The following is a 27,620-nucleotide window of genomic DNA, read 5'->3' as shown; positions in this document are numbered from 1 at the left end:
AGAATATTTTACTTTACTTTACTTTACTTTATAATGAATATCACTCACGATAGCTTAAACTCTGAATATAATACAGTTACTATACTTATGCATAGGTCTATCGTTACACTTACACCCCGCATAGATACACTCAAGCTAAAGCCAAAGTCAAAGTTGCAGCAAAAACAGAACATGCACCTACGCAATCACGCATCCATAGAAATAAATAGAAATTTTCAATCATAACATTATTATCGACACTCAAGCAAGTGCCTATTACTATGAATGTTCAGCGGAACAGTCAGTCCTGTACAAATACACGGGCAATTGGCGCATACAACGGGGCCCTTTTAGCGAAATAGCCTGCAAATCTCCTTTTTTCTTGAGCCCTGCTCAAGGCCTTTTTGGCATTTATCCATAAAGTGCCGGAGTTGGCGGCAGCTATGCCAACTTTCTAGGAGCGTATAGGAATTGATTTACCCATGCACAAAGCGTTGTGGCAACTGGCGAGTCAGACAACACAAATTATAATTTACTATACTTTGCCCGCGACTTCAACTGCGTAAATTACGGTTTTTAAAAATAATTAATAGATCACTAATTGCATATTCCTGTTTTTGTGAATTCCCGTCGTAATCGAGTAAGTTTTCGAAAACTACCTCTGACAAACAGACAGACCAACTGACTGACAGAAAAACTGTTGAGATTTGATTCATGTGCCTATTTTAGTTAAGTTATATGTTAAAGACTCGTTTTCATCGCTCGCTAACGCCGTCGATACGCCTTTACAAGAATGGTTTGAGTGGACACTGATGTACAGAGACGCGGCCGCCTGCCACGCACAGCAGGATTCTTTTAACGAAATAGCCTGCAAATCTCTCATTTTCTTGCGCCCTGCTCGAGGCCTTTACTTATTCATGCATTATAGGGGTGGGAATTTTCGGTTGCTATGCCAATTTTCTGCGAATTCAAAGATTAACTTTCCGTTTGAGTACATAAAGTACAATACCGTTCATTATTTCAAAAATTGGGCAGGAAATGAATTCGCTGTTGGCGAAATTTTCACGTTTTATTGTTTCATGTTTTAAATTTTTAAGAGTGAAAAATATACACGGAACAAAATTACGATGAAATTTATTGTTAAATTAACATTATTAAGAGAAAATTAATAAATACATTTCAGAATTGGAATTGATAGTTTTGACTATAACCACTCTTTTAAATTTAATTTGACTTTACACCTACTAGTGAAAAATTTTAAAAGAAAATACGCTTCATATAAAAAAAAATGTTCGTTATAAAGTTATCACAATAATAATAATAAATCCAGAAGTTCTTTATAAACATCAGGTAAGTCGATTCCCTAGGAGTCAAACTCCATATTTTTGTATTATTCCTGATTTAAGTTGTTTACGCCATCGCACGCGAGGGACCGTTGGAAACTTTTCTAAAAAGGTAGTTTCAGTATACTGTTGAGCCCAAGCCTAATTAGAATACCACCGTTTTATTATACGACTAATAAGCTGAGGTGCGCAGTGACAAAAGCTTGCCGGAAATTTCTATGAATAAATTACTAAAGGGTGCAAGCTGCGATGGTTTATACTTAATCAGCTACGAGTATTGAATTAATTGTAAAGAACGGCTATTCAGAATAAAAATCGTATTCCACAAAGCTAAACTTGACACTGGCTGGCCAATGAATTAATTACCTATTCTAAGCAAAGGTTAAAACTCGGATCGAAAAATTCTTGTTTTGAATGACCAATCTATTCTGTAAGTAGGTAGGATATTGAAAAGTACGCCAGAATTATAGATGTGTGATACAAAATGACAGTAATTTTTTTGTCTGATAAAGTCGATATTATATATTTTATATAATATATATCTTATATATTACATCTCAGATTCAAAACGATCCACCAATCGTACCGGGAATTCATCCTAATTCTCATCATAAAATTCACTCTGATTTAGTTCCGAGTACGCTTACATGACGTTCTCTGAAGCTATTAGGCAAAACGGCGAAAATCAAATTGCTTAAAATACAGGTCGGCAACCGCAGATCCAGCGTTGTTGTATATAAAGTTGAAATCAGATGTAAACATACTTATCTTTGGCTACGAGTATTTATTCAGCCTCAAGTTTGTTCTAATTATTATTAGAGTTGGGTGTAACTTTATCGGAAAAACGGTATCATATTACGAATGTGATCTCATTTCCTCCGAAAAAATAGGTCATGTTTGGTATAGATAACCAAAAATGTATCCAAGGAGAGTGCCTATTTTCGCAAGTACTTTTATTTTATATTAAACTAACGCTTGTCTATAATAATCACACATGGTAATGGTATGACGCGCGTAATTTGAGTAGTCTAATGTGAACACGAGGAGTAGGTATGACTGCGCAGTGCACACTGCACGGAAACGGATCTCAGTCGGGCTTGTGTATTTAATCATTATAGTCTATGATCTGCGTAAACCGCCATGTTGCAACTACAGATTGAACTACTTCTATTGAGCGGCCTAAACGTGAGCAATGAATTAGGTACCTACAAAACTACACGATGCCTCGTGGTTCAATGGTAGAACGAACTCTCTCTGAATTACGAGTATAACTAATTGCAGGATATTAATAGTCACAAGAAGTTACGGGAACAAGCATTTGTAACTTTTTGTTGTACCTATAGTGTAACTAAGCTCTAGTTTTCTTGTATAGCTTTGAGGTCACAGCGATCGCTTTAGTGTTAGACGTCACTGAAACGTTTTCTATATTGAAACAAAATGTCACCTCTATTTTGCGAAACCAGAGCTTTATCGAATTGGATTGTCTTTACCATACGTCTAGAATCTAACTATTATACTACATAGTATAGGTACTTATAGCTAACGTAAGCAAGATTAAGAAGAAGAAGAGAAGAAGTAAAATAAGTAAGAATTAACTACTTATATTTTCAAATTCAGTAACGTAGGTTTTTAACGTAACTCAGAATAGGTACGACGTACGGAGCCTAGTCGTACCTGTAATAAGAGTAGCATTATTTCGTTAAAAGACTTTAAAAAAGGCACCTGCAGTGCAGAGTGACAAAAAGCTTAGACGGAATGCACATATGAATAAATGAACAGTTGCTGGCAAGGTGTTCTGTCGCCAGGTTTGATAAAGTAGGTACTCGATCTTACAAAATGTAGTTAAATATCTACTACTGCAGCGCGTATTAGATGATACAATTTGTGGTAGTGCATAGCACATGGCATTGACTACAGAACATGGGCCTATCGGCCGCGTATAGTGCGCCTCTTACGCATTGCAGCGAGAAGCTAATACTCTTGTTTACCTTTTGAGTCAGTTACTCTTGTTTACCTTTTGAGTCAGTTAAGGAAAATTTGATGATTGTTAGTATACAATATTTAATGGAGTGGGCCATGCTGGCTATATCGCTTACTGACCGTGTCCTAAACGCTGCAATCCGAAAAAGAACGGGACTAACTGATAGGTAGTGTTTTGAAAGTGCCCATGTCGAAATGGAGATGGGCAGGGCATATCTGTAGGACTACAGATGACCGATGGAATCGTTTGCTACTGGAATGGAGGCCACGTACCGGAAGGAGAAACGTTGGAAGACAATCATCCCGTTGGTCCGACGACATCACCAAGCTTGGGAGAGAAACTTGGAGGATGCTCGCCCAACACAGAGAAGAATGGCGTGCACGTGAGGAGGCCTATGTCCAACAATGAATTAATAAGGGCTAACAAAGGAGAGAAGAATACAGTACGTACCCGTGTATGTGGCGCCCGTGGTGCGATCGGCTAGGTCGGGGCGGGCCGGCGCGCCGCCGCCCGCATGCTATCAGCTGGCCGGCGCAGCCATCTCGCCCGCGCGCGCCTCCACTCACCGCCCTGCGCCTGCGGCAAACATTTGCTTTAAGTAAGAGCATGATATATTTCATCATCATCATCACCACCTATCGCTGACTCACTATTGAGCATGGCTCTCCTCGCAGAATGAGAAGAGTTTGGTCATAGTCTACCACGCTGGCCAATCCGGATTGCCAGACTTCGTAATATGAGATTAAAGGGGATCGGGATTCGAGAGCGGCTCACGCCTCTATAGGTATCTCGAATCACGTAACCAAATGAGCTCGGCGTGATTGTACCTTTCAGGTAGTAGGGGTTTTTGGTTCTATAGATTCCTCCGACATCAATTAAAGCAACGCTGAACACAGAGTTAATTTGGCGTTACTCAATGCATTAGTGTGCACGGATCAAACTTACTTGCATACATGCACTGCGTTTATATACATATACACCAAGAAACGCCTATCTCTAACGCTTTTGTAGTGTATAGTTTGATAACAACCAATAAGTCCGCACTTGGAAAGTGTGGTGACTATACCCTAAACTTTTTTTATTCTGAGAGAAACCCCGTGTTAAGTAATGCCGACAATGAGATGATGATGATAGTGTGTGTCTTTTTCGCTATACGCTGACACAATAAAACACATGAAGATACAATCTAAAAGCTCATGATATTAAACTGTTCCATAACAAAGCGTTACGTACACATTATATTCTTAGTCGGTCAAGAATAGCGGCGCACTCTGCGGGGTATAAACCGACGCTAAAATGAGAGCAGTATGCCGCAGCCCGGTCGATATCTATTTATTATTACTCTGTCGCTGTCCACAACACATCCTCGCTATTTTAGAACTGTATCTGAAATTACTTTTTTCACAAACTCACGAAGCGAAAGATCCCGGATGCGAATTAAATTGTGAAGCTGAAGTAGCAATGGCAAGTGGTACAAAGTTCGATAAACCGATGGACGTTGGAGTCCCAACAAAGAAAAGGTGGCATCCTGAATTGGAAAATATACTAGAAGAATAATTAAAAAAAAAACATATTATAGCTGTATTTTTGTACTTTAGTAAAATGTAACTTATTTATAATATAAAAGTCCCCTCGAACAAAAATTCAATGAGCATAATACGGAATGCAATATGGCTCGTTATATGAGTGTTCAACGTAAGATAAAATGTAACGAGGAGCATTTTGCAAGGGAGGCACGAACATTAAAAATATTTCAGCAATCCCCGTTCCATGGACAGGTCGCCGGTCGGCCGCTCTAAAAACGTGATACTTTTGACCCGTACGAAATATCCGCTGGATATTTTTGGACAAGCGTAGACATTTTGAAGATAGTTGCTATCCGATATGAACCCAACCTGTCAAACTCACTTATATAGTAGGTACACCTATATAATACTTGATGTTATTTTATTTTATTGTAATCATTTTCTATATGTAAAAAATTATAAGTATAATACAAAGTGAAGATTAAAAACTACATCACGACTCCCAATTCCCTGCTGCGGTGTTCCCATTAGATTATAAAATGGGGTTATTCAAGGGGCGGACCAACAAATTCTTGAGAAGCCGGCAAGGCATTGGCGGTTCGTCTGGTACTGCAAATGTTTATGGGCGGTGGCAATCACTTAATATCAGGTGATCCACCTGCACGCGGTTTTTTTTTTTTTTCATTTTTAAAACAAGACTACATTTTGTAATTGATTTCATTTTAATGTTCGAAAAATTTACTCACGATTATTATGGGCTTACATAGGGCATTAGGTAGCTACTAAAATATGCGTTAAAAACCAACAAAAATGTTTTGCCGTAATAGCTTATAAATTGTTATAAGCTGCCCTTAGTGTCCAAATGCACTACAAAGGCTCTCACAAAGCAGAGGGCTTGAAGCTTAAACCGCCAATTTCATGGAAAGTTACCTAAGTTGAGAGGCAGGTGAGTTCATGAATTATTAACTCTTCGAAGTCTTTTTCATAATTTTCGATCATAAGTAGGAACACACTTCATAATAAAATTGTCGGTAACTTTGTTAGACGAAAACCATGCCTTGGTGTTGATTCTGCGAAACTAAATTTCATTTTCATAATATAATCAAGTTTTTTGACCGTTACAAATTCAACATATTATTACAAATGCCCGCGGCTTCGCCCGCGTGGATTTCGATTTTTTTAGATCCCATGGGAACTCTTTGATTTTCCGGGATAAAAAGTAGCCTATGTCCTTCCCCGGAATGTATTCCAAGTCTGTACCAAATTTCATTAAAATCGGTTCAGCGGTTGGACCGTGAAAACGTAGCAGACAGACAGACAGACAGACACACTTTCGCATTTATAATATTAGTATGGATATAACAATTTCATGACTAAGCAATAAACAAATGAAATCTTTACCTATTGATTACAGAACCGAAAAAAGAGACAAAATAAAACTCTTTTTATTACTTTATACCTATTAAACAAATTGCCCTTGCATACGACGCGACGGCCAGCCTTAGTGTGTTAATTATACATTACTTTATTTATAGTAGGTGTAATCAATAGACCATTACCCAGCTTTGTGCTGCAGAAGCACAGTGCATACTGCAAAGCTGATTTTTATGCCTATTCAAGTAAAAAACAAACTTAACGAATCAAGACGCATGGCTTTGATATTTTGAGAATATAGGTTGTCTGGTGTGATAAAACTGTGTCGTCTTATTACTTACTTATTTCAAACAAAAGAAATTTGAGAAGTCGCCAAAATCGTTACACGCCAGACACGCAGACAAAATCTTTGTACAAGCTTGCAACGATCTACAGCTGATACAGAGTTATGGACATATACTATAGTACGCCGTAGGACGTATGTAGTATATAGTAGATTTTTTTTCATATATTTATTTTTTTCTCTTTTAATTATTTGTTTTAATTTTATATACATACATTTTGTGTATTTACTTTATTTTATTAGTACACCCCTTCCACTTTCTTTAATTTTTATTAACTCCTGACCCTAAGGTTGCCTGGAAGAGATCGCTATTTTAGCGATAAGGCCGCCTTTTGTACAGGAATCCATTTTGTTATAATTTCATATATTTATAATTTTATCTTGGTGTACAATAAAGAATATTTTACTTTTTTTACTTTACGGTAGATAAGGTGTACCATACAAAATGGCAGTTATTTTTTGTGCCAATTCGAAGCGCTCCATCGAGCGTAACGGGTATTAAAATTCACACTTTGTGTCAAATGGTCCTCGCATCAGATAAAGTGTTGACTGATGTCTCATCGCTAACATTTATTTCCGAGTATGCATTCACATGATGTTCACTGCTGCTATCAGCAACCAAATAGTGAAAATCAAGTGGCTTCTAAAAAAAATCGGCAAGGCAGAAGTCCCTATAAATAATATTTATAATGATAACAACCTCTATTATAGAGGTCAGATCTTCAACTATGAGCATTACGATGCAGAGAGAGAGAATCTAGCACAATTTGGATGTGGAAACATTTGAAATTCCCAATGCAATTGATGTGCGTCACACGGCCAACGGTTGCCATTTATCGTCCTTGTGACGTCTACAATCCTTACAATGCTTTTATTGCTTTTTACCTGAAATTTTCTAATTCGTGCCCAAATTCTTGGCTATTTTTATCTGACTAAAAGCCACCCACGCTATTTTAATGTACAGAAACAGATTTTCCCTATGAAAGTTAACATTATCAGGATAATGAATGAGAACGAAATTTAATAAAAGAGTAACAACTGATTTCCCCTTTTAAGAAATAATAACAAAGAGCTCTTTAATAAAACATTCTCGTTTAACTTCCAGACAACATAGACAAGAGTTTATTATTTAACTACCAGCATTATATTGATTAAAGTTATTAACTACTTATTTAATTTAAGGAGTTGTTATTATTTTTGGATTCGAGTGTGGCATTTGCGTTTTATATTCCGCCCGTTGCGGAAGTATGAACGTTGTTATTTTGCAGACGAGGCGAGAGTTGAGAGATTTATTCTAATGCTGAATATCCGTGCGTAAACGAACTCAACTTTTAAATGAAAAATAATGTTGTTAAATCCATATCTATACTATCCATACTAATATTATAATTATGTGAAAGTGTGTTAGTCTATCTGTCTGTCTGGTAACTAGCTTTTAACTGTCCATCAGTTTAACTGATTTGGACGTTTGGTACAGATATAGCTTGCCTCCCGTGGAAATAAATTAGCTGTTTTTGATTCTCGGAAAATCAAAAAGTTCTCACGGTATTTTAAAAACCTAAATGCGCATGGATGAAGTTGCGTGCATAATCTATTTGGTAGGAAGTGAGTTTACATCCTGGAAACGGATATAGGCTATGTTATCTCAGAAAATTGATGCCTTCCCATGGGCATTATCTTGTAATTTAATAAATAAGCAGCAGTTTTACTAATCTAGTTCAACTGCTAATTTGATTTTGACAAAATTAGACAGAGAGAGAATATGGTGGACCATGAGGGCTGAGATGGAGAGAGTTTTTTTAAAGAATATTAGCCATGCTAATCATGAGTAATGCTCCCCTTTCCCCTCCAATTAAGCATAAAGCTTGTGCCAGGAGTGGGTACGACAATAGTGCAACGGGTGGGGTTTGAACCACCGATCTTTCGGAATTCAGTCCGCTCCTCAACCGTTGAGCTATCGAGGCTCTAATGCCAGCATAATAAGTATCCTTAATGGATACTTTTTCTGAAAAAGCAAGGGTTCCCTATGAAAAATATTTTTTAACACGGACGTTGTGAACAAGAAAAACATGTAATATTTTCATAATAAAAATTTTTCCACGATTTTAGTTTGTTGTTCTTTTTCGTGTCACATTACACAACTCCACGTATCGTGTTCAACCTTTATTCAACTTTATCTCTGCACTGTTTTAAACATGCAAATATTTAAAATCCACGAGCGAGCAAACAAACCCAATTCAAATACCAATCCATGACTATCGTCGGATGACCAAACATGATAGAATGACAACATGCATTTGATATGCAAACATTTGAAATTTCTGAGCTCTACATCGTCCACTCTGGCTCTACGATATACGAGTACGTCACACGTACAATCGCTGCCATTTATTTGTAGCCACTTGTAACATCCGCTCATTCCCGAAATGTTTTCAGTATTTTGGACTGCTACAAACGTGACGATAAAATGTTCTGATATTTTCGCTCTCGTTGCGATTCAATTTATGATCTTTTTCAGGCGCAAATCTTCGAGAACGTTCTCTCCAGATGTCAAGGGTTAAATTAAATCGCCTCATTTTGTAAGGTTTATCGCCATTTACTCCAAACCTAGGTAAACGTGTGCGCGCTTATATGTTATCCCTATCTATATCCCTATCTTCAAATACCTTTAAAGATATTGGTACTGACTGCTGGGAATAATTTTTTTGAGTATTGCATCTTTTTTTTACTAAAAAACTTTAACTTATTTTAATTTAAAACAGTCATACCTCAGTCTTGAGCCTATTATAATACCTCTAGTATTATATACCTCTAGTAATATTGAATACCTCTAGTATTTAATGTAGAATGAACACTAAAATTTTAAGTTGTTGAATTAAAATTGATTTGCCGTCCTTTGTAGCAATATTCAAAAGAAAATGATGCAGAACTTACTTCAGAGTAAGACATCAGAATCGACGCCATTGATTTGTTTTATGACTTTGTAGTTTCATTTTTTTTAACGTCAGATTATATTCCAAGCTAAATCATGAAACAAATCAATCAAGATGCTATAACATCACAAGATGTTAAAAGGTGGCTCAGCTTAGGTACTTACTCTGTCCACTATGCTCCTGCGAACCGATATTCCATTTGTGTAACCAGCTTATGGTAGACCGGCGTATACACGCTTGCTAAAAGCTTTGCTACATCCACTCCATACCCTATCTACAGTTACGAGTAAAACTGTGTTAACGTCGGCTGCGGTTTATTTCTTGAATTCGAATTTTTCTACAAACAAAACGAATTATATTTTGTTTAATTCTTCTTCTTAAAGTGTCAACTCCTTACAAGTACTAGAATAGAATAGATTATAATAGAACAGAAATATTTTTCCTTTCGGCTTTTTATTCAAATACACTTTTATAAGTACTTTTGAATCGTCAAATGCATATAGCTACCACTGGTCGGTGCCATTCCTACCGAGAGAATCAGGGAGCAACTTGATGGCTGCTCTTTATAGCAATTTAAATTTTCAACTTTTGCATTCCCTTAACCATAGGCTTGCATGAAAAGTTGAAGGCGTTAGAAGTAAGTACTTTTACAATATAATAACAAAACAAAAGATAAAGATGAGAATTATGAATATATCTAAATATCTTGAGAAACGGAAAATTATTACGGGGCTTTTACAATAACATAATCAAAATTTTTTTGGCATTCGGAACAATAATTTACTGCAGTGTTAGGTCGTACAGAATATGCCTCATAATATTATGATATGATCCTATTTTCCTAATATAATGCCACAGCACTTAAGATCTCTATTACTACCATTGAATCGTGTAAGACCTTACAAGAGATTAGAAGAAGGGATCCACAAAGTGAAGAAGTAGGTACCTACTGAAAGTAATCTCATCTCTAAATCAACTCTGGGGCAAACTTATATTCCAATTAAATAAACATCTTATGATAAACCAGTGCCACACGGTTCCTAAAACCTTTTCAGCGTCCCACAACTAGCCGAAGTTAAACCCACTTTATGCATATGCTTTCATTTATTCTGTTTAGTCAGATAAGTCCTCGCATATTTCTCCGTAAACGAAGTACAAGGTAGAAGTAATATTGTTTCAAAGCTTTAAAAGCACTTTAATATTACTAACTTACTTTCCCAGATTTCAGACAATAATAGAACCTTCGTTAAGGTTTTTCCACATGATATCCCACAGTATACTATTTATACGTATATTGGTATTGAGACAACGTTGCCTGGTGGTAAAAGAACGAAATGACGTGATAAAAAATTTAAAACATTGTACAAACGCGTAGTCGTTTGCTACAAGAATTGTATAATTGCTGACCAATCATTAATTATTTATTATTAAACAATTAGATTGAAATATTACTCTTTTATATTGGTTAGGTCGTTTTTGCGCATCGAATCAGAAATTCAGTGCGAAAATGCAGCTCCCTTGGCACCATTCCACTTATTTGTATTCAGAGACAAATTTTAGCCCTTGACTGCAACCTCACCTAGTGGTAAGTGATGATGCAGCTTAAGATGGAAGTGCATTAAATCTATTTAGCAATATATGTTAAACCCATGCCACAAAGATTCAATCGGACTATGAGAGTGAAGGAATAGCATACACTCTTCGTGCTTAGTATCTGAGTTCCATCCAAAAAAGTGTTGTGAAGGATAACTTCGATTGATTACAATCAACGAAATTAACATGCAACTTTTTGTATTCATCATAATCATTATCAATTGATTCGACGTCCACTGCTGAACATGGGTTTTTTAAGGACTTCCACGTGCCACGGTCTTGCGCCGTCTAATCCAGTGACTCCCTGTGACTCGTTTGAGGTCATCTGTCCACCTAGTGGCGGGTCTTGCAACGCTGTGCTTTCCAGTGTGAGGTCGCCATAACAGCACCTTGGAACCTCAATATCTATCGGTTTTTCAAAAAATGTGACATTGCCACCTCAGTAGCAAACTCAGCAACCCGTTGAACTATGTCGGTTACTCTAGTTCTGCTACGGATCTCTTCATTTCTGATTTGATTGCATAGACAAACTCCAAGCGCTCTCTGCATTGCCCACTGAGTGACTTTGAACTTCTTATTAGCATCACAAAAACCAGCCGCGATTTATTGTTATGAAAAAAATTCTAACACACGTTTTTATTCTGTGCCACTGAAAATGAATGTTCAGAGAAAGGTCTATTATTATTTACAATCTCATCCCAAACGCGAAAAGCACATTAACTTTTGTGAAAGAAGGAAATTACAAATTGTGTAAATAATGCTAATGTGTTTCGTAATATAACAACAGGCTATTATAAAAGCACATTAACTTAGATTGCTTATTTTCCTTATAGAAAATATTACCTTATTGTTAGCTCAGTTACTAAACGATTTCGTTCATCCTTAAAGGATGAAAAATAAGTTAAATAAAAAGCTTTTTTTCAGTTAGTCTTTAATATAATCGCCAAGTGTATTGAAATTTATTGGGAAATGAAAATATATAAGTCCAAATTAGACTATCCTGACATATTATACCATTACTTAACTTTAGACAGTAAGCGATCCATAGAGATATTTTCCACCACCCATCTCCTTGTCGTTGTTTTTGAAAAGTACTCCAAATGAGACCAAATTTTACTGTCACGCCATGTGGCATTGCAGAGAGATCTGATGATACCTCACATCTCCATCATCAGAGATGCTTAATTGTCCACAATAATCTATTGCCAACCACACCACACGTGTTTGTAAAATTTCATCTCAATCAGACAATTAGAGGAAGCGAAAAATCATACCATCGCACCGGTCTCGATCATCCACCGATTTTGCACAATAACAAAATACACGAACAAAGCAAGGTTACTTTGTAAAAAGCTTCATGGGCAAAATAGCAACGTAGCTAGCTGTAGTTCAAGCAATGTAAAGAAGGCGTCTATACTGCAAAGTGCGTTGGAGCCGCACTTCAGCAGTCATGCTTCATCAGCGTCATGAACCTACAGTTCCTTGTACCTTTTTTTTTTTTTTTTTTTTTTTTTTTTTTTTTTTTTTTTTTTTTCGAGGGGGAAATCTTCATAAGATACCCACTCGGGTTATGTGGGATTTGTACCCTTTACAGTTCCTTGTACCTACTACAAATCGTGCACACGTAAGCGCGCGCTCCATGTTCCGATGAGCGTCGTTTTTGTATCAGCTATAATAGTTCGATAAAAGCATCCAATTTTTATTTATCATATCTGCAAATCAAAAGTACAGGTGCCACGATTATCACCAGTAGTTAGAATAGGCACCGGTAGGGAAATATAAATCAAGAGCATTATTGCTAGGTTCTTAGGTTGAATAGCACATTATTTTAAAATCCGGCAAAAATATCGAAGTGTAGTAGTCAGTAAAACCTTTTGATAAAAACTTAAACTCAGCATTATAGACATCGTCGCCTTGATTCACGGATTCATGTCAGTATTTCGATATACCGTTGAAATTGGTACTTATCTGAAAATTCGCCTCGGTTTCACTCTACAATGTGCGTGGCACCTAATTTATAGCTGATGTACAATAGTCTTACAAAATGATGGCATGACTTCGGGTTTCGTGTCAAAATTTATTTACATTTTACATGGCGAAGAAAATACAACCTTTTTTTTTTTTTTTTTTTTTTTGACGCTGGGGAATGCATTTACGCATCCCCCCCGGAGGGAGGGTATGTGGGACTCGCCGGCCGAGAGGCGACCGGAATACCCACTAAACCCCAGCGGCGCTACTGCGCGTCGCCTGGCGACTGGGTCACGGGAACGGCCGAAGCAAACAACCGCGACCCAGCCAGCGACGTCTGCTAAGGCAGACCCTCCACCGGGGACCTGCTCGGTCCCCATCGACGCACCTCCGGGACGCACCAACGAAGTGCGTCCCCCGACCTTGGGACGCGCACGTCGCCCGCGTCCCATCCTCCGCTTCATCCACTGTGCCCTCTGCTAGTCAGAGGGACACGCGGAGAAACCTCCCCCCCTGCCAGGTCATTAGCCATAGCTAACAATATCTCCGAAGAGAAATTATTAGCCATGTTACCGGGGCGCACCGGCCCGAACACTGCTCTTCCCCTCGGACGCATCCAAAAGGGACCAGCAGCATCCAGGCACACTGGGAGGTTACCTGAATAATCCATACCAACCTACTTAATATAAAAATGCGAGAGCGTGGCTGTCTGTCTGCTAGCTTCTCACAGCCTTTTTTTATTATTTACAGTGACTACTTTTACTCCCAAAAACAAAAAAGGTCCCACGGGAGTTTTTAAAACCCGTATCCAATCAAACGAAGTCGCGGATATCATTTAGTAACCTTACAATAAATAACCTTTCCATAGTTCAGAGAAGAGATATACTTAAAGAGGAACTAAGTGAGAATATTATTACCTACTCGTAATTTTAATTAGCACAATAAGGATCGTTATTTTTAGTATAATTCGCCTTTTACCTAAGTAGGTCTACCTACCATTGCACTAATCTATGATAGTAATTGGTACTAATTTACACGGACATATTATGTTATACCTATGCCACTTTATATAAATTAAGTAGTAAGTATATTGAGCTAGAAAAATGGATATAATATCCTACCATTTTTATTATGATAGATGCAGTTTTAACAATGCAGAAAGATTGCCCTGAGAATCGTTAAGTCAGTATGTGCATTGACGCATCCTGACTAAACAATACCTAGGTACCATTGAGACTAAATTAACTAGGTACAAGTATACATATCATGTTCCGAAAACGCCACCACCGCACAATACGTAACAAGACCAATGCACAGACACATAGGATACTAGATATCATGTTCCTAAAACACTAACACGTAGCGAGACAGAGATAGACAAACAATAGCTCTAACTAGACTTACAAAACAGACAAAGCATGACTTTAGAATAGAATGAACTAAAAGTATGTAATTAAGTATTCATGTATGCACGCCTCTGCAGCAAAACACACAAAATGTCATGTGCTCTGCAATGCGATGCGTTTGGAAAAGTTAAAATATGCGAGCCTTTAAATTACAATTAAACAGAAAAACAATGTTGTAAATGGTCACATTTTTCGGTCTTATATATAGAAAAAGAAAAAATATATAGAATTTGTTAAGGAACTCTACCATCACCTTTTTTAACATAATGAGATAGGTACTTAACTGTTGCAGCGGAAGTTACAAGCTTTAAATATTTTGGATTACTATTCATTGTGCTTCTGATAAGTACCTATACTTATTAGAAATATAGAGAATAAATTGGATTACAAAGCGTATGGGACGGCATTTTCTAAATGGATAACAATGAGTCTGTACAGAAATACGAACACACACTACTTATGAAGTTTAGTGATTCAAAATGAGAAATCGGGAAACTGGCAAAAAACTAAGCAATATTGAGCTAACCAATATCGAGAGCAATAGGTTAGGTAAACACCTAATTATTGTTTTGCTTTAACATGTTCTGCAGACTCTATGAAATGGAAAATGACAATTTTCGCAGTGCAATTAACAAACAACTCGGTCATAAATTGTTCTGCGATACAGAGAGACAATTCAGAAAAATCTTTCTTTTATTGATTTCCATTTTCCAACACATCATGACGTTCATTTTATCAATACCTAGTTATTTGTCTATGAACACAAAACGGACAACACCTGTTACATTAAATAAATCGTTCTCTGCAAGCAATCTGACGCAAACAGTAGTGTTTAATTAAATCCAGTCGTTTATCTTCTCTGTTAACCAATATAGGACAGAAAAGAAAACGAGAAAATCAGGGAGCTTATTCATTTGGATCATAGAACAACAGCGCACGTGCGCGACTCTATCTCCTACGGGTAGAGGTCAAAATACAACGACTGTGCCGGATGCTTCCACGATATTCGTTAGGTGCTCATTCAGTTTTATTTCTCTTACGCCACTCCGATGCGCTGCTGGCCTGCTGAAAATCATTACCGGCGAACAACTATTCCCATGCGGATAAACTGACACATACAACGCACCAACTTACACATGGATTCACGGTCGCGGCTTCTTTACATCGCGCCACGGTCGCCGGTCCCGGTATACTATTTAGTGAGCTGCGGATAACGAGCACATGCACTGAGCGGGTTACGGCACTGGGTCCGCGGGGTACGCCACGCGGCGCTGGGCTCCCGGGCTCCGAGGGCGTGTTCGCGGCGGTTCGCGGGCCAGGTCTCGCGGAGCGGAGCGGTGCGGACTAGCGCTCGCACGGACCAGCGCCGACACACGACAGCCTCCGTCGCAATGACGAAGCGGCCGGGCACGCGCGCGCGCCCTGCGACGCAGCCTCCCGATCCGACCCGACCCCCGCCGACATCTCCCGACGTAGGGGTGAACAAACCCGCCGCACTTCTCCTTCTAACATAGTGACGAGGTTAAAAAGGATTTAGACTTCTCAGAACGCTTCACGGTTCGATCATCCTTTGCGATAGACGTGCCATAGCGAAGATGCAGCTTTGGATGAGTTTACTGCAATTGGGAGTAGCTAGTACAAACGAGCATGAATCTATAAGTACTTCTTGCTATTTTATATTACGTGAGAACCTTTGTCTTTTTCACTACACCAATTAATCAATATACCTATTATCTATTGTATTTGAGCCTTACACTAAATATATAGTTGGGTACATAGAATGGAGCAAAAAAATGGTACGACACTATTCCACAGGTATAACGTGGCCCCATTGTGGAATATGTTACGAAACAAAGACTCATCAAAAGATAAACTGTAGGGTCACTGCCGGCAATTTAATATAAAAGAAGAATTTTTCTTTACGAGGCTATTCAACTGTGGAGGAAGATAATTTTAAGAGAGGTGTGCCTTCAACTGAAAACTGTTTTCCTCCAAACATGAACAAAAAACACAGAAAAATATTTTATATAATTCAATATTCTAGTTCAAAAATAATTAACTCACTATCAGCAATTTTAAAGCAAGGAAATAAAATAGAAAATTACTTATATCGACTAAATCGTGAGTAAATTAAAATGGTACAAATAGTAATTATTTTCTCGATTCCTAGGAAAATAGAACTGACGACGATAAAATGCCATCTCTAGCATTTTAATCTATTTTCTAATGTCTTCTTATGTTTCCCACGAATGCCTAAACGTAGTAAAAAATATATATAAGTTTTATTAGATATACCTAGTGGATTGTTAAACGAGAGGTAAAGCCAAGTGAGGGGTCATTTACACCCGAGACGTTTGTAAGCGAGCAAAGCGATCTACCTACTTCTGAAATCCACACTAATATTATTACGGAATGTGAAAGTGTCTGTCTTTCTGTTATCTTTACCCAGTCCATCCATTTAATCAAGATTGAACGGGAAATTTAAAAGTTCTACGGAATGATTAAAAAGAAAGAATCTAAATCTACGCGGACAAAATGTTTGCCTCTAAGTTTTTGAGCTCGTAGCTACTTAACAAAGTTTATAAAACAATAGTTTCATAATAAAATCTACCTAATAATTCAGTCACTTAGATGCTAAACGCCTACTGGTAGTGTTAGTCTGTATATATAATATAGTATAGTATAGTATCACTTTGTATTGTATTTCGAACTGTTAAATAGTTTTCTGCATCAAAGTTTTTTGAATAGCGCCTTTAAATAAAATGTTGCTACGGACCGGCTACGAAACGTAGACCGTGCTACGAATACGTAGACCAGCGTAGCAAACAAAGCGCCATAGTTACGGCCACCTAATTCCTTCCTCCGCTCTCCGCGAAATAATACACGGATTTATATATGAAACAGAAGCTTTCTTTGTTTCGGTAGAACAGAGTAACTTCTACTTACTGATATGCTTTGTGTCATTTTGTTCAGAGTGTAAAAGCAACCATTCGCCCATCTCGGTGTAAAATGTACGAGTTTTATTTAAAATTTCTCCTACATTTTAATTTATATTGCTAAATATAAATTATATTATTTTGTTTAAGTGTACCACCAAAAAGTGGAATGTTTTTGGTCGTTGCAGCTATTACTCGCTGGCTAACATTATATTTTATGACTTTATTGTAATACATTAAATTAGCTATTATAAAAATGCAAGAAGTCCTTTTCTGGACTTTGTTTCTAGTCCCTTTCTTTTGTATTTTCAATACGCTTTCAAAACTCAAGTGTTTGCTTCGACTAGGTGTTTGTTTATTAATCAACTTGTACTATTGAGTTTTTTAAATGGTCCTCTAATTTTAAGTAGGCCGGGATCAGTAGCGTGCAGGTCATAGAGGCATAAAAGCACTGGTTGCCCAGTTTGTGCTCAGTGCTCATTTCCCAATGACCTGTCATTAAATAGGTACCTACCTAATGCCAATCCTGGGTTCAAACTCCAAACGCAGATTGCTCCATACAAACCCATACACTTAAACTATATTTTTCACGCCGCGTTGCTCTAGTGCGTTTTGCTCCATACAAACTCATATAAACTATATTTGACCGCCTGGGTATCGCAAGCATGGCGTTGCGATGGGCCGCGTCGCACCGCGTAGCGTCGCGCAGCGCAGCTTAAATGCATTTAGACTTAATTTGGAAAATCATAAATAGTCGTATCTCTAGCTTTTTCTTTTTATTTCAGAGGTTAGTTTTCTTTTTACTATACAGGATGTAACCAGAACGCTAGCAAAAACGAAGAAAGGTACTGATGATTTCTGATAAGATACCATAAAATAACTAAGAAATATTTTTTAAGTCCTCTTATTTTTTCAAAGTTCACAATATATTGCAAATAAAACATCTGACTGACGCTAGAGGTCAACGAACGTTCCATAAATAGGTCACTCGAAGTCAATGCCGCGTCGTAGGTGAGGTATTGAGCCGAGTTTTGCAGGCTATACAATGTTGGTTTGAAAAATACTAAATCACTAAAACTACAAGATACGGCAAATGGTTATTGGCATTGGATTGTATTAGGGTAGTATAATAATAACGCTAAGTTGTTGCTAGCGTTCTGGTTAAACCCTGTATATAGCATCTATATTTTTGTCACACTTCATCGATTTCCATGATAACTAGCGATTTTTTGAGAAAAAATGCGGGCTCGATTCCTGACTTGTGTATACACTTTTGAAAATCTTTGAATACAGTTTTTACTATCTTAATATCGACGGTGTTTTCTATTATAGTTTAAACTTTCGTCTGAATGACCGCTTCCAAAAAAATATCCTGCATTAAGTTCAAACTATGCACTATATAAAGGATTATTAAAAAATACACAAATTCGAAAAAATTAATTTATTGTTAAAACTTCAAAATCAAACATCAAGTAAGCTATAGTCCAAAGTTGCATCACAATCTAGACTGATAGAAGCGATTTTGTGTTTTCGACTATATTCCATGGACATCTCGAAAGCATCGCGCTCGTCGGATAATTTATCAAAGAAATAGCTTGTGTTTGCTTTTGACATAGAAGACCGTCTGCTAGCATTTGTATCGTGACAGCTTTTTCGCAGTGGACTGTTTTTGGGTGTCGAACAATTGTTTTGGTGGAATCTTTGAGTTAATGTAGACTTTCTCAACATTTGTTTATTCTCAAAGATCAATTTAACTAAATTGCTGTTAACTTTTGCAGTTGTGACAGTGGGAGCTCTGGACACTATGTTATCAATTATCGCAGACAAATCATTTTCGCTGATATCTTCTTCACTCATATTCAACATACTTAGCAAATGCTTATCATCTTCTGTCTTGTTTTGTCTATTCTCTTTGTCACTATCAGCAGTGTCTAAATATTTGAGACTCAAAGATTCGTTATTCTCAATTGACATGTTTCTGAAACTATTTCTCAGGGACTGCATTAATTTAGAAGACTTTCTCTTCTTACGCGGTTGTAAGTAACTTTCAATGGTATTTTTCGGTTTACTCTTTGCATTGTTTTTAATTTTTCTTTTTAATCTTTTTACTGAAACACTGACGTTTGCTTTGCTAGAATTGAGATCTTGATTGGTAAGGCTCAAGTTTTTCATAGACTCGTTAAGTTTAGATAGCACAACATCTTTAAGCTGTTTTGGCTTTCTGGTATATTTTCTCTTTGGTTTATCATTTTGTTCTTGTTGGTTCTCTTTCTTCTTTCTTCCCTTCGCTTTCTTTTCCTTTGGAGGTTTCTTTGTAGATTCTTCATACTTTTCTACTAAATCTGGATAATACTTGCGCATGAGATCTTGCCTCTCTACTGAAGTCCAAGGACCGAAAATATCATCGCCATCTGAAAAGAACAATAAATTACGATACATATTTCATCCATACTAATATTATAAATGCGAAAGTGTATCTGTCTGTCTGTCTGCTACCTTTTAACGGCCCAACAGTTTAACAGATTCTAACGACATTTGGTACAGGGTTAGCTTATATTCCGGGGACGGTTCCCACGGGATTCCCAAAAACCCATCCGCTTAACCGATTTGTATGTTTGGTACGAAGGTAGCTTGCGTATCTGTAATTGACAAAGGCAACTTTTTATCCCAGAAAATCAAACAGTTCCCACGGGATCTTTATAATCTATAAAACCTAAATCCACCCGGACGAAGTCGCGGGCATTCTCTTATTACACATAATTATTGAATGACTACTTTTTTACCTTCAAACTGATCATCAGGAATGAGACCTTCATATTGACCATTAATATCTTTCCACAACACTTCAAAGCTTGGAACTCCTACAAAGTGAAAAATAGTTTCAGTGTTACTGTTAATATAATGTAATCGTATAAAATTGTTTAAAATTTCATATTGCATGCAATCGGGAATGTAAGGACTACCTCTAGGGTTTCTCTTCTTCTTTATTTCAATAGGTTGAAGGCTACGGCTGGGTACTTTTTCCTGCAGATGCCATTTAGTTAACAATGGTAAGAACTTTTCTACGCAATATTTTTCCGTCCAGTCTAACTTGTACGACATTATTTTCTGGAAACAAACAAAAAAGTTTACGGAGGAAAAGAGAATGCATATTATTCAAATAAACAAGAAAAATTGTTAGTAAATAATTTGAATTTCTCTATAGTTCAATGGTCAACGGGCGGACTGAAATCTGAAAGGTTGTAAGTTCAAACCCAGTATGGCTGTACGACAATATGGCAACGTATGTCTTGTTTGTCGTTCCCATTCCTAGCCCAAACTTAACAAGTTGGAGCAGGAAGTTGAATATTCTTAAAAACATCACCCATATTTTTGAAATACTTTAAATACATCGATATACATCGATAAAATATCACTGGCAAACACTGTTCTTAACTTATTTTATCACTAGATGATGCATCGTCCGCTTGAATTTGTTTTTTAATAATCCCGTGGCAGCTTTTCTAGTGTAAAAGTAGTCTAGATACATCCGTCTCCGAAATGAAAACTATGTCTGTACTTTTCGTCAAAATTGGCCATGAAAAGGTTACAGACAGATAGAAGTTTCGCATTTATAATATAAGTAAGGATTTAAACAACGGAAATCACTATTCCCAACTTTGAAAGCAAATTACACTTATGTATATCTCAATCAAATACCACAAACTGGATTAAACTCGGAGTAGGAATCTTCAGGCCCTCGAGATCTATATCTTCTGGCGTAGGGTCCATGAATTCCTTCATAACTTTCGGTTCGGGGAACGGCATTCCGCACGACAGAGCCCGATTCCGAAGCGATACTTCACGTTTCACTTCTGCTACTTTGGACCTACAAAATAACATTGTCTTTTCACGAACTTGACACCGCATATTTCGATTGGAATGTGTAACCAAAAATGCAATTAATTCCGATTATGATCTTATTCGCGATAGATAGTCTATGCCCCGGTTCATTTTGGTATGCAATGATAATGTGAATAAATTACAAAGTAAGTAGTTAGTTTTTGACCTGGTTCCTCTTTCACCTTTCTACCATCGTACTGCAAGGCATCGTCAAGGTCTGAATCCGTACGTAGTTGAAATTCCTCGGACACGTACGAAGGGATTTGCTTCCTCGTTTCTAATCCGTACGCCCTTCCGGCATCAGTTTTTCCTTCAACTTTTAATAAGGGTAACTTTAAGTCAAGAGTGAATACTGAATAGGCTGCATCATCACTTGCTAGCAAGTCTGATTGCAGCCAAGCGCTAGTCTATATATTTTTTTATAAAAAAAGGTAGATACTGAATAACGTTTGACCTTTTTTTTATATTACAGGACAGGCAAAGCAATGAAGAGGTCTTGGTTTGAGCGCGCTTGCCTAGAGTTGCTTAAGTTATAATTGGCAGGAAACACAGACAATGGGAGGGCATTCCAAACCTTAACGGTTAGTGTCAGAAAGTTAAACAATTGTATGTGACTTCTATAAGATCATAGAATCATTTATTCGAGTCGAATGAATCGATAAGTTCGAAGATTTTGAAATATATTTTGGGTATGTATTAAATTAAGGAGATCATAAAATTTAGGCAATGAAAAAAAGTATACCTAAGTCATTGTGTATGAATCTTTTACGTATAACGGATATGGTTGAAACCTGAAAGCGCACAATACGATATTGAATAGCTGAAGAGGATTGTCGAAGCTAGATCTCTACTAAGAATCTTACCGCCAGATAAGTCCCAATGCGTCTTTGATGCGAGAAAGATGTGAATTTTATCTGAATCGGCACGACGATGTACATTTTTCTTGACACATATTGTGTTCAACTACGTACAATGTATCTACATGTTATAGTCAAAAGCTAAAAGATTGCTAATTCTAGATTTGCCTAATCAATTCTCAGATCCTCGTCTTAGTGAATTCCATAACTTAATTCCTTGACTAATATTTTTAATAGTTTCTTTCCTCCAGAGCCCGGGCGATTATTTCACTCGTATAAATCAAATCTCGAATGTTGGAGTTAGTCTCGCCTACTGACTAGGCAAACCTAAGAGCAGCGGATTTTCAGCTTTTGACTATAACAGGTGTAGCAACGCAACGACCGGAAAGCTTTGTACGCGGATAGTACACTGTACGCTTTATAGTTTATACCTTCCATTCTATTTTGGAAATGTGGGATGCTACAAAGTTTCAAACTCGCCTTTTATCGTCGAACTACAACCACATAATTTACTTTTTTAACCCTAGCAGAGCAAGCGCACCTAAATCAGTTACACAGTGTAAGTGTTAGAGTTTATAAAGTTAATAAACAGGCGCTCGTTGAAGCACCGAGAGCACTGGAAGTCGTACAGAAGATTTATTTTTGGAGTTGCTTTAGCAATTTGTAATTCAAGACTTCATGCGATCTTCGTAAGTTCTTGTATTACAAATCGTGGACGCCTACGCGCGCGTCTTTTGCCTGTGTGGCAATATGCCTACCTAGAGTTTGCGACGCACGTGTTGTTTCAAGCTTTAGAGTCGGCGCAATCGGGCGGAGTAGCGAAGAAAAGTCAGCACCTGTCTTAGAAAAGTCAGACACGCATATCTCCAACTCGTATGTCGCAAAGAGAACGCCTCTATATTATGGTTCCTTGTACCTAAGTGTCGCAACACCTCTGCGTTTTATAAATTACGTCGCCGAAAGTTCGGCTGAATACGTAAAGAATGTTATTCATAACAGAAAACTGAATTTAGGGCGCGTTCGGCTTAACACCACACGAGTAGATACTATAGGTACCTATTCGTGTGCCTACAGCAAGCCGCTTCTATGAAGCTTCTTCTCTGTATGGATATCTACTCGTGTGGTAACGCCGTGCCTTCTGTCAGGCGATTATTTCAGCCGGAACGCACCGGAACAAAGTGACACATCAATACGCATTACGCAAAAATTCTTCCTGCTTACTGTCTGTACATCGCCGTTGTCCCGTCGCGTCGTATCGTCACACGTTAATAAAGACGCGTTAAGTTCTGTTGTGTACTTTTCAGCACGTTTTTCACAAGAGGTGTTTCCCAACCGAATACTACGACCGAAAAATTCTACCGCCAAACTTTCGGCGACGTAATATACGCAGGTGTCGCGACATTAACGGCCAAAATTAATAATAAATCCTATCTGTCATCCGTCGATAAGTTACTTAGCAACGTTGTCAAAAATTGCATGGTCTTTGTTGACAATTAACAACATCGTTATAGCCAGTTGACGGATAGATTGATCATTAATTTCGGTAATAAGACAACTTCAACCCACACGAAACACATTACCGTCGAACATTCTATTTATCAGCATTAATTATACTAACTTGTGGCCTAGGTCTGCGCATCCTTTGTGAGTAACACAGATCGGGCAGCCGTTCCTAGCGTGCGTGCGACCTACGTGTCCACAGCGGTCGCAGCGGCCCGGTGCGGACATCCAACGAGCCTTTTCCTCGTAGTATTGAGGATCGCTGACCCATGATAATAACCTGTATAATACGAAATTTATCATGCGCATATTTTTAATTCCTGAAGAATACCTGAAGTAGATTTAGATGAACAAAAATTAAGTTTTAAAGATTAGAATAGGTGCAGAACCTAAGCAGATACGCTTACCGAAGTTTCGATCTTGGATTTGTATCTAGTTTCTCACAGACATAAAATTGCATTCCAAAATTTTTAACTTGCGATGGATAAGTAGGTACTCTCTACCTTCAGTTGCTAAAATTCTGCAAAAATTTACTTACATATAATATTTTGAATTTAAAGTATGTGGTCAGTCGTGGTACGAGTCGGATTCGCACATGAAGGGTTCTTTACCATCGTAGAAGATATCACAATGTTTCAAGTACTTTTATTTATTTTTTAAATTTACATGGCGGCCATTTTGAAATTTGCCATCTTGTTTTTTATTATTTACTAGCTGATACCCGCAGCTTCGCCCGCGTGGATTTAGGGTCTGAAATCCCGTGGGAACTTTCCCGTGGGATAAAAAAAAAATACGCAAATCGGTTCAGAAATCTCGGAGATTTCGGTGTACATAGGTAAAAAATCGGTTAAAAAAGTAGCCTATGTTACTCCCTGGCCAATCCTCTACTTGTCTGTGAAAATCCCGTCAAAATCGGTTCAGCCGTTCCGAAGATTAGCCTTTTCAAACAGACAGACAGACAGACAAAAATTTTATAAACGTGTGATTCAATTATGGTATCGTTCAAATAAACATATGACCTTAATATGTGGTTGTTATTTCGAAATTACAGACAGACACTCCAATTTTATTTATTAGTATAGATAATTATAGCGGCAATAGAAATGCCATACTCTGTGAAAATTCAACTCTATTACGGTTCAAGAGAATACTTATACAACACGCTGAGGGAAAGCAAAGGCTTAGTAAAAGGGTCTTAATAACATTTTGAAGGGTCCGGTTGGCCCTTCTTGGATAAGGAAGCTTAAAAATATTTTCAAAAATAATCAACCAACCGTGAGCGATATTGTATTTCGTAATTTTTCACCTGTGAATAACCTGATCTTCTGACACAGTATGCAGAAATGAAACCACTGTTGTTATGGACGACCCACAAGCTCCGCTGCCGTAGTCACAACCGCACAATAAAGCCAAAGCCACCATTTTCTGACGTCCGAAACCTATAGACAATCTTTTTCTGTAGGTAAGTACACGATGCCCAATATTATGTTAAAGTTATCAGTCATTACACTCAAACCGTATGTATGTACATACGTACGTAATCATATAATTACAAACTTGTGTTATATAAAACGTTTCAATATAAATATATACAGCAAGAACTCTTAATACCTAAATTTCCCCAAACATTTTAACAACGTGCCTAACTTTTATAAATGAACAAAAAGTGTGATTTAAGTTTTAATGACGCAAACGGTCGACCCCTATGGATAATTATGACGTCACTGAAATATAAATATAGGTAACTTGGATAAAAATTAACCGCTGAGAAAATGTTTGTACAAATATCTAACCGACGTAACAACAACGGCTGGACATGATGATACTATAAGAGGACCTCTCTTATAGTATAGTCATACCCACGCCACGGCGACTTTGTGCAGCGATACAGTCCCAAAACGACAGCGATACAGTCCCGATACTGCCGCTGGTCGTAAGTTGGTATATTTTCGGCCACGTAGCAATAATTTTGAATTGCCATATCGCGAAATAACATCGATACAGACGCGATGCAGCATCGATACAGTCGTGTGATGTCAGTGTAACTACCTCTGAACGCCTGTAGACGCTACAAGTTGCAAGACGGACTCGGTCCAGACCACATTGATCGCGATGTCTTTGTTGTTGCTTTAACGGAAGGTAGCTAAATCAATACAGTCGCGCGTTTGCAGCGATGCAGAAGCGATGCTGAATCGATACTATGCAGTCGTATCACTACTGAATTGACGCCGTTGCAAATGTGACTAACGGCCAAAAGTAGCGATGCAGACGCGCGCTCAGAAAGTCGCCGTTGTGGACTACCTCCCTAAGGGTTCCTTGTGTTACTGAAAAAAAAGCTATGAATAAATTCTATAAAAGATACTTAAGCTTAACAAGAAAACGTTTTTCCTGCAAAGCATAATTATTACCAAGCTTGTTCATGTTGATGTTAAGGATGTCTGGAGATCGCTATTTAGCGATAAGACCGCCTTTTTTCACCTACATTTTAAGTTTTCTTTTTTGTAACCTGCCATTTGTGTTTTGGGGTACAATAAAGTAGGTATATACATAGATATATACATGATCCAACATAAACAAGCTACATAGAATTATAAACATACAGTCTTTAAAAGCCTATTAATGCTCACCATTACTCTGGTACATTTTCTCAGCGTCATAACAGTCGACCGAGCCTTGCATCGCGCCGCCACCCGCGGAGCTAGACACGCTAAAGTTGCGATACACACGCCTTGCGCCATACGCGAAACAATCGGAGTCTTGTGAAACCACTGCATGAACAAGCTATAAAAAAATAAGTTTATGTATTTGACTAGTAAATCTTAGTATAATATAGTTCCAAGCACAGTATTCATTATTCACACACATTACACAATACATTACATTAATAAGTACACATTATTCAGTAAAAAAAACGACTCTTGTCCAGACGCAACAAACTGTGATTCAGCTCACTTAGCGCTGCAGCCTAAAATTTAGTCAACGCCTCTTGCTATCGCGTAAACTCTTATCTTTTATCTCTCTCTCTTTCATTCGAGATAAGTGGTGGTGCCATCAAAGGGGGACGTCACCCAAGCACAGAACAATTAAAATTCTTAGCAAAGAATAAGTTCAAATAAATGGCAACATAATAAAGTGCAATTAAGCTTACATAGGCCTAAAATTTAATAAAAGCCTCTCTTTCTAACGCATAAACTCTTATCTATCTCTCTTGCGTAAGAGATAAGAGTTACGCGAGTGCCGTCAAGGAGTGCGCGGTGCGCCGCCGTATGTATATTTCTCGAGTCACGGTTACAAGTATGCTCAGATTGGTCTGTCGCGTACTATACTTGCATTTGGAATTATAAAAAAATACAAACACCTTTAGCATTTAGCCTCGCACAGGTAGCTTCAGCTTCCCCTCGTCCCTTCACACATCTCACACCCATACTTTTTAGAAGTGTCTCACACTGAAAATATTAAAATATATAAATATTTTATTTATATACTGCTTTTCAAATATAATTGGATATTCTATCAATATTAAAGCAGATGTTTTATCCATCTCTAAATAAATAGCAAAATAATTCACATTTTAGCAAAATAAACTTTTAAAACACATTTTACATTTTAACAGATATTCATATTATTTTATTAGATTTCTTATTTATTATTTTAATAGATTTTATCCATACCTACAAACATTATAAATTCAACAGTGGCATTCCATCTGTCTGTTAGCTTTTCATGGCTCATTCGTTTAACACTGATTTCAATCAACAAAATTTTCAGTCAGTTTACATCCCGGTGACAGACATAGGTTACCTTTTTTTGAGGCAAATCAACATGTTTAAAAACTTAAATTCATGCTTATGAACACCTAGCTATTATGTATTTGATACACACATAGCTTCCATCCCAAATATGAATATAGGCTACTTTTTAGTCCAGAAAATCAAAGAGATCCCACAGGAGTTTTAAAAACCCAAAATTTATGTGGACAAAGCCATGTCCAGCATCTAA

The 27,620-nt window shown here is 37.5% G+C and overlaps 1 protein-coding gene and 1 long non-coding RNA gene across 5 annotated transcripts in view; both read right to left on the bottom strand.

The window, feature by feature from the left end:
* Positions 1–15,808, bottom strand: part of LOC123864337 — an 83,860-nt gene extending 68,052 nt beyond the window's left edge. The window contains exons 1-2 of the long non-coding RNA XR_006795754.1: positions 15,581–15,808; positions 3,754–3,879 (exon numbers count right to left, since the gene is read on the bottom strand). This is a non-coding gene — a long non-coding RNA (uncharacterized LOC123864337). The remainder of the gene's footprint in view (positions 1–3,753; positions 3,880–15,580) is intronic.
* Positions 15,809–18,809: 3,001 nt separating this feature from the next.
* The window catches only part of LOC123864290 (flap endonuclease GEN), a 34,364-nt gene continuing 25,553 nt past the window's right edge, over positions 18,810–27,620 (bottom strand). For 3 of the 4 annotated variants that reach the window (XM_045904621.1, XM_045904622.1, XM_045904620.1), the window contains 8 exons: positions 26,978–27,067; positions 26,249–26,402; positions 24,928–25,060; positions 23,740–23,901; positions 21,082–21,250; positions 20,346–20,490; positions 20,166–20,243; positions 18,810–19,793 (listed from right to left, as the gene is read on the bottom strand). In XM_045904621.1, the coding sequence (XP_045760577.1) occupies positions 18,844–19,793; positions 20,166–20,243; positions 20,346–20,490; positions 21,082–21,250; positions 23,740–23,901; positions 24,928–25,060; positions 26,249–26,402; positions 26,978–27,067 (1,881 nt within the window). In that variant the 3' untranslated portion in view covers positions 18,810–18,843. The remainder of the gene's footprint in view (positions 19,794–20,165; positions 20,244–20,345; positions 20,491–21,081; positions 21,251–23,739; positions 23,902–24,927; positions 25,061–26,248; positions 26,403–26,977; positions 27,068–27,620) is intronic. The other variant, XM_045904623.1, reaches the window with a different exon arrangement.

The sequence above is a fragment of the Maniola jurtina genome, chromosome 4 (genome assembly GCF_905333055.1).
Source record: "Maniola jurtina chromosome 4, ilManJurt1.1, whole genome shotgun sequence".
NCBI lineage: Eukaryota > Metazoa > Arthropoda > Insecta > Lepidoptera > Nymphalidae > Maniola > Maniola jurtina.
Note: the sequence above shows the minus strand (reverse complement) of the source record. Positions and strands in the feature narration are given on the sequence as shown.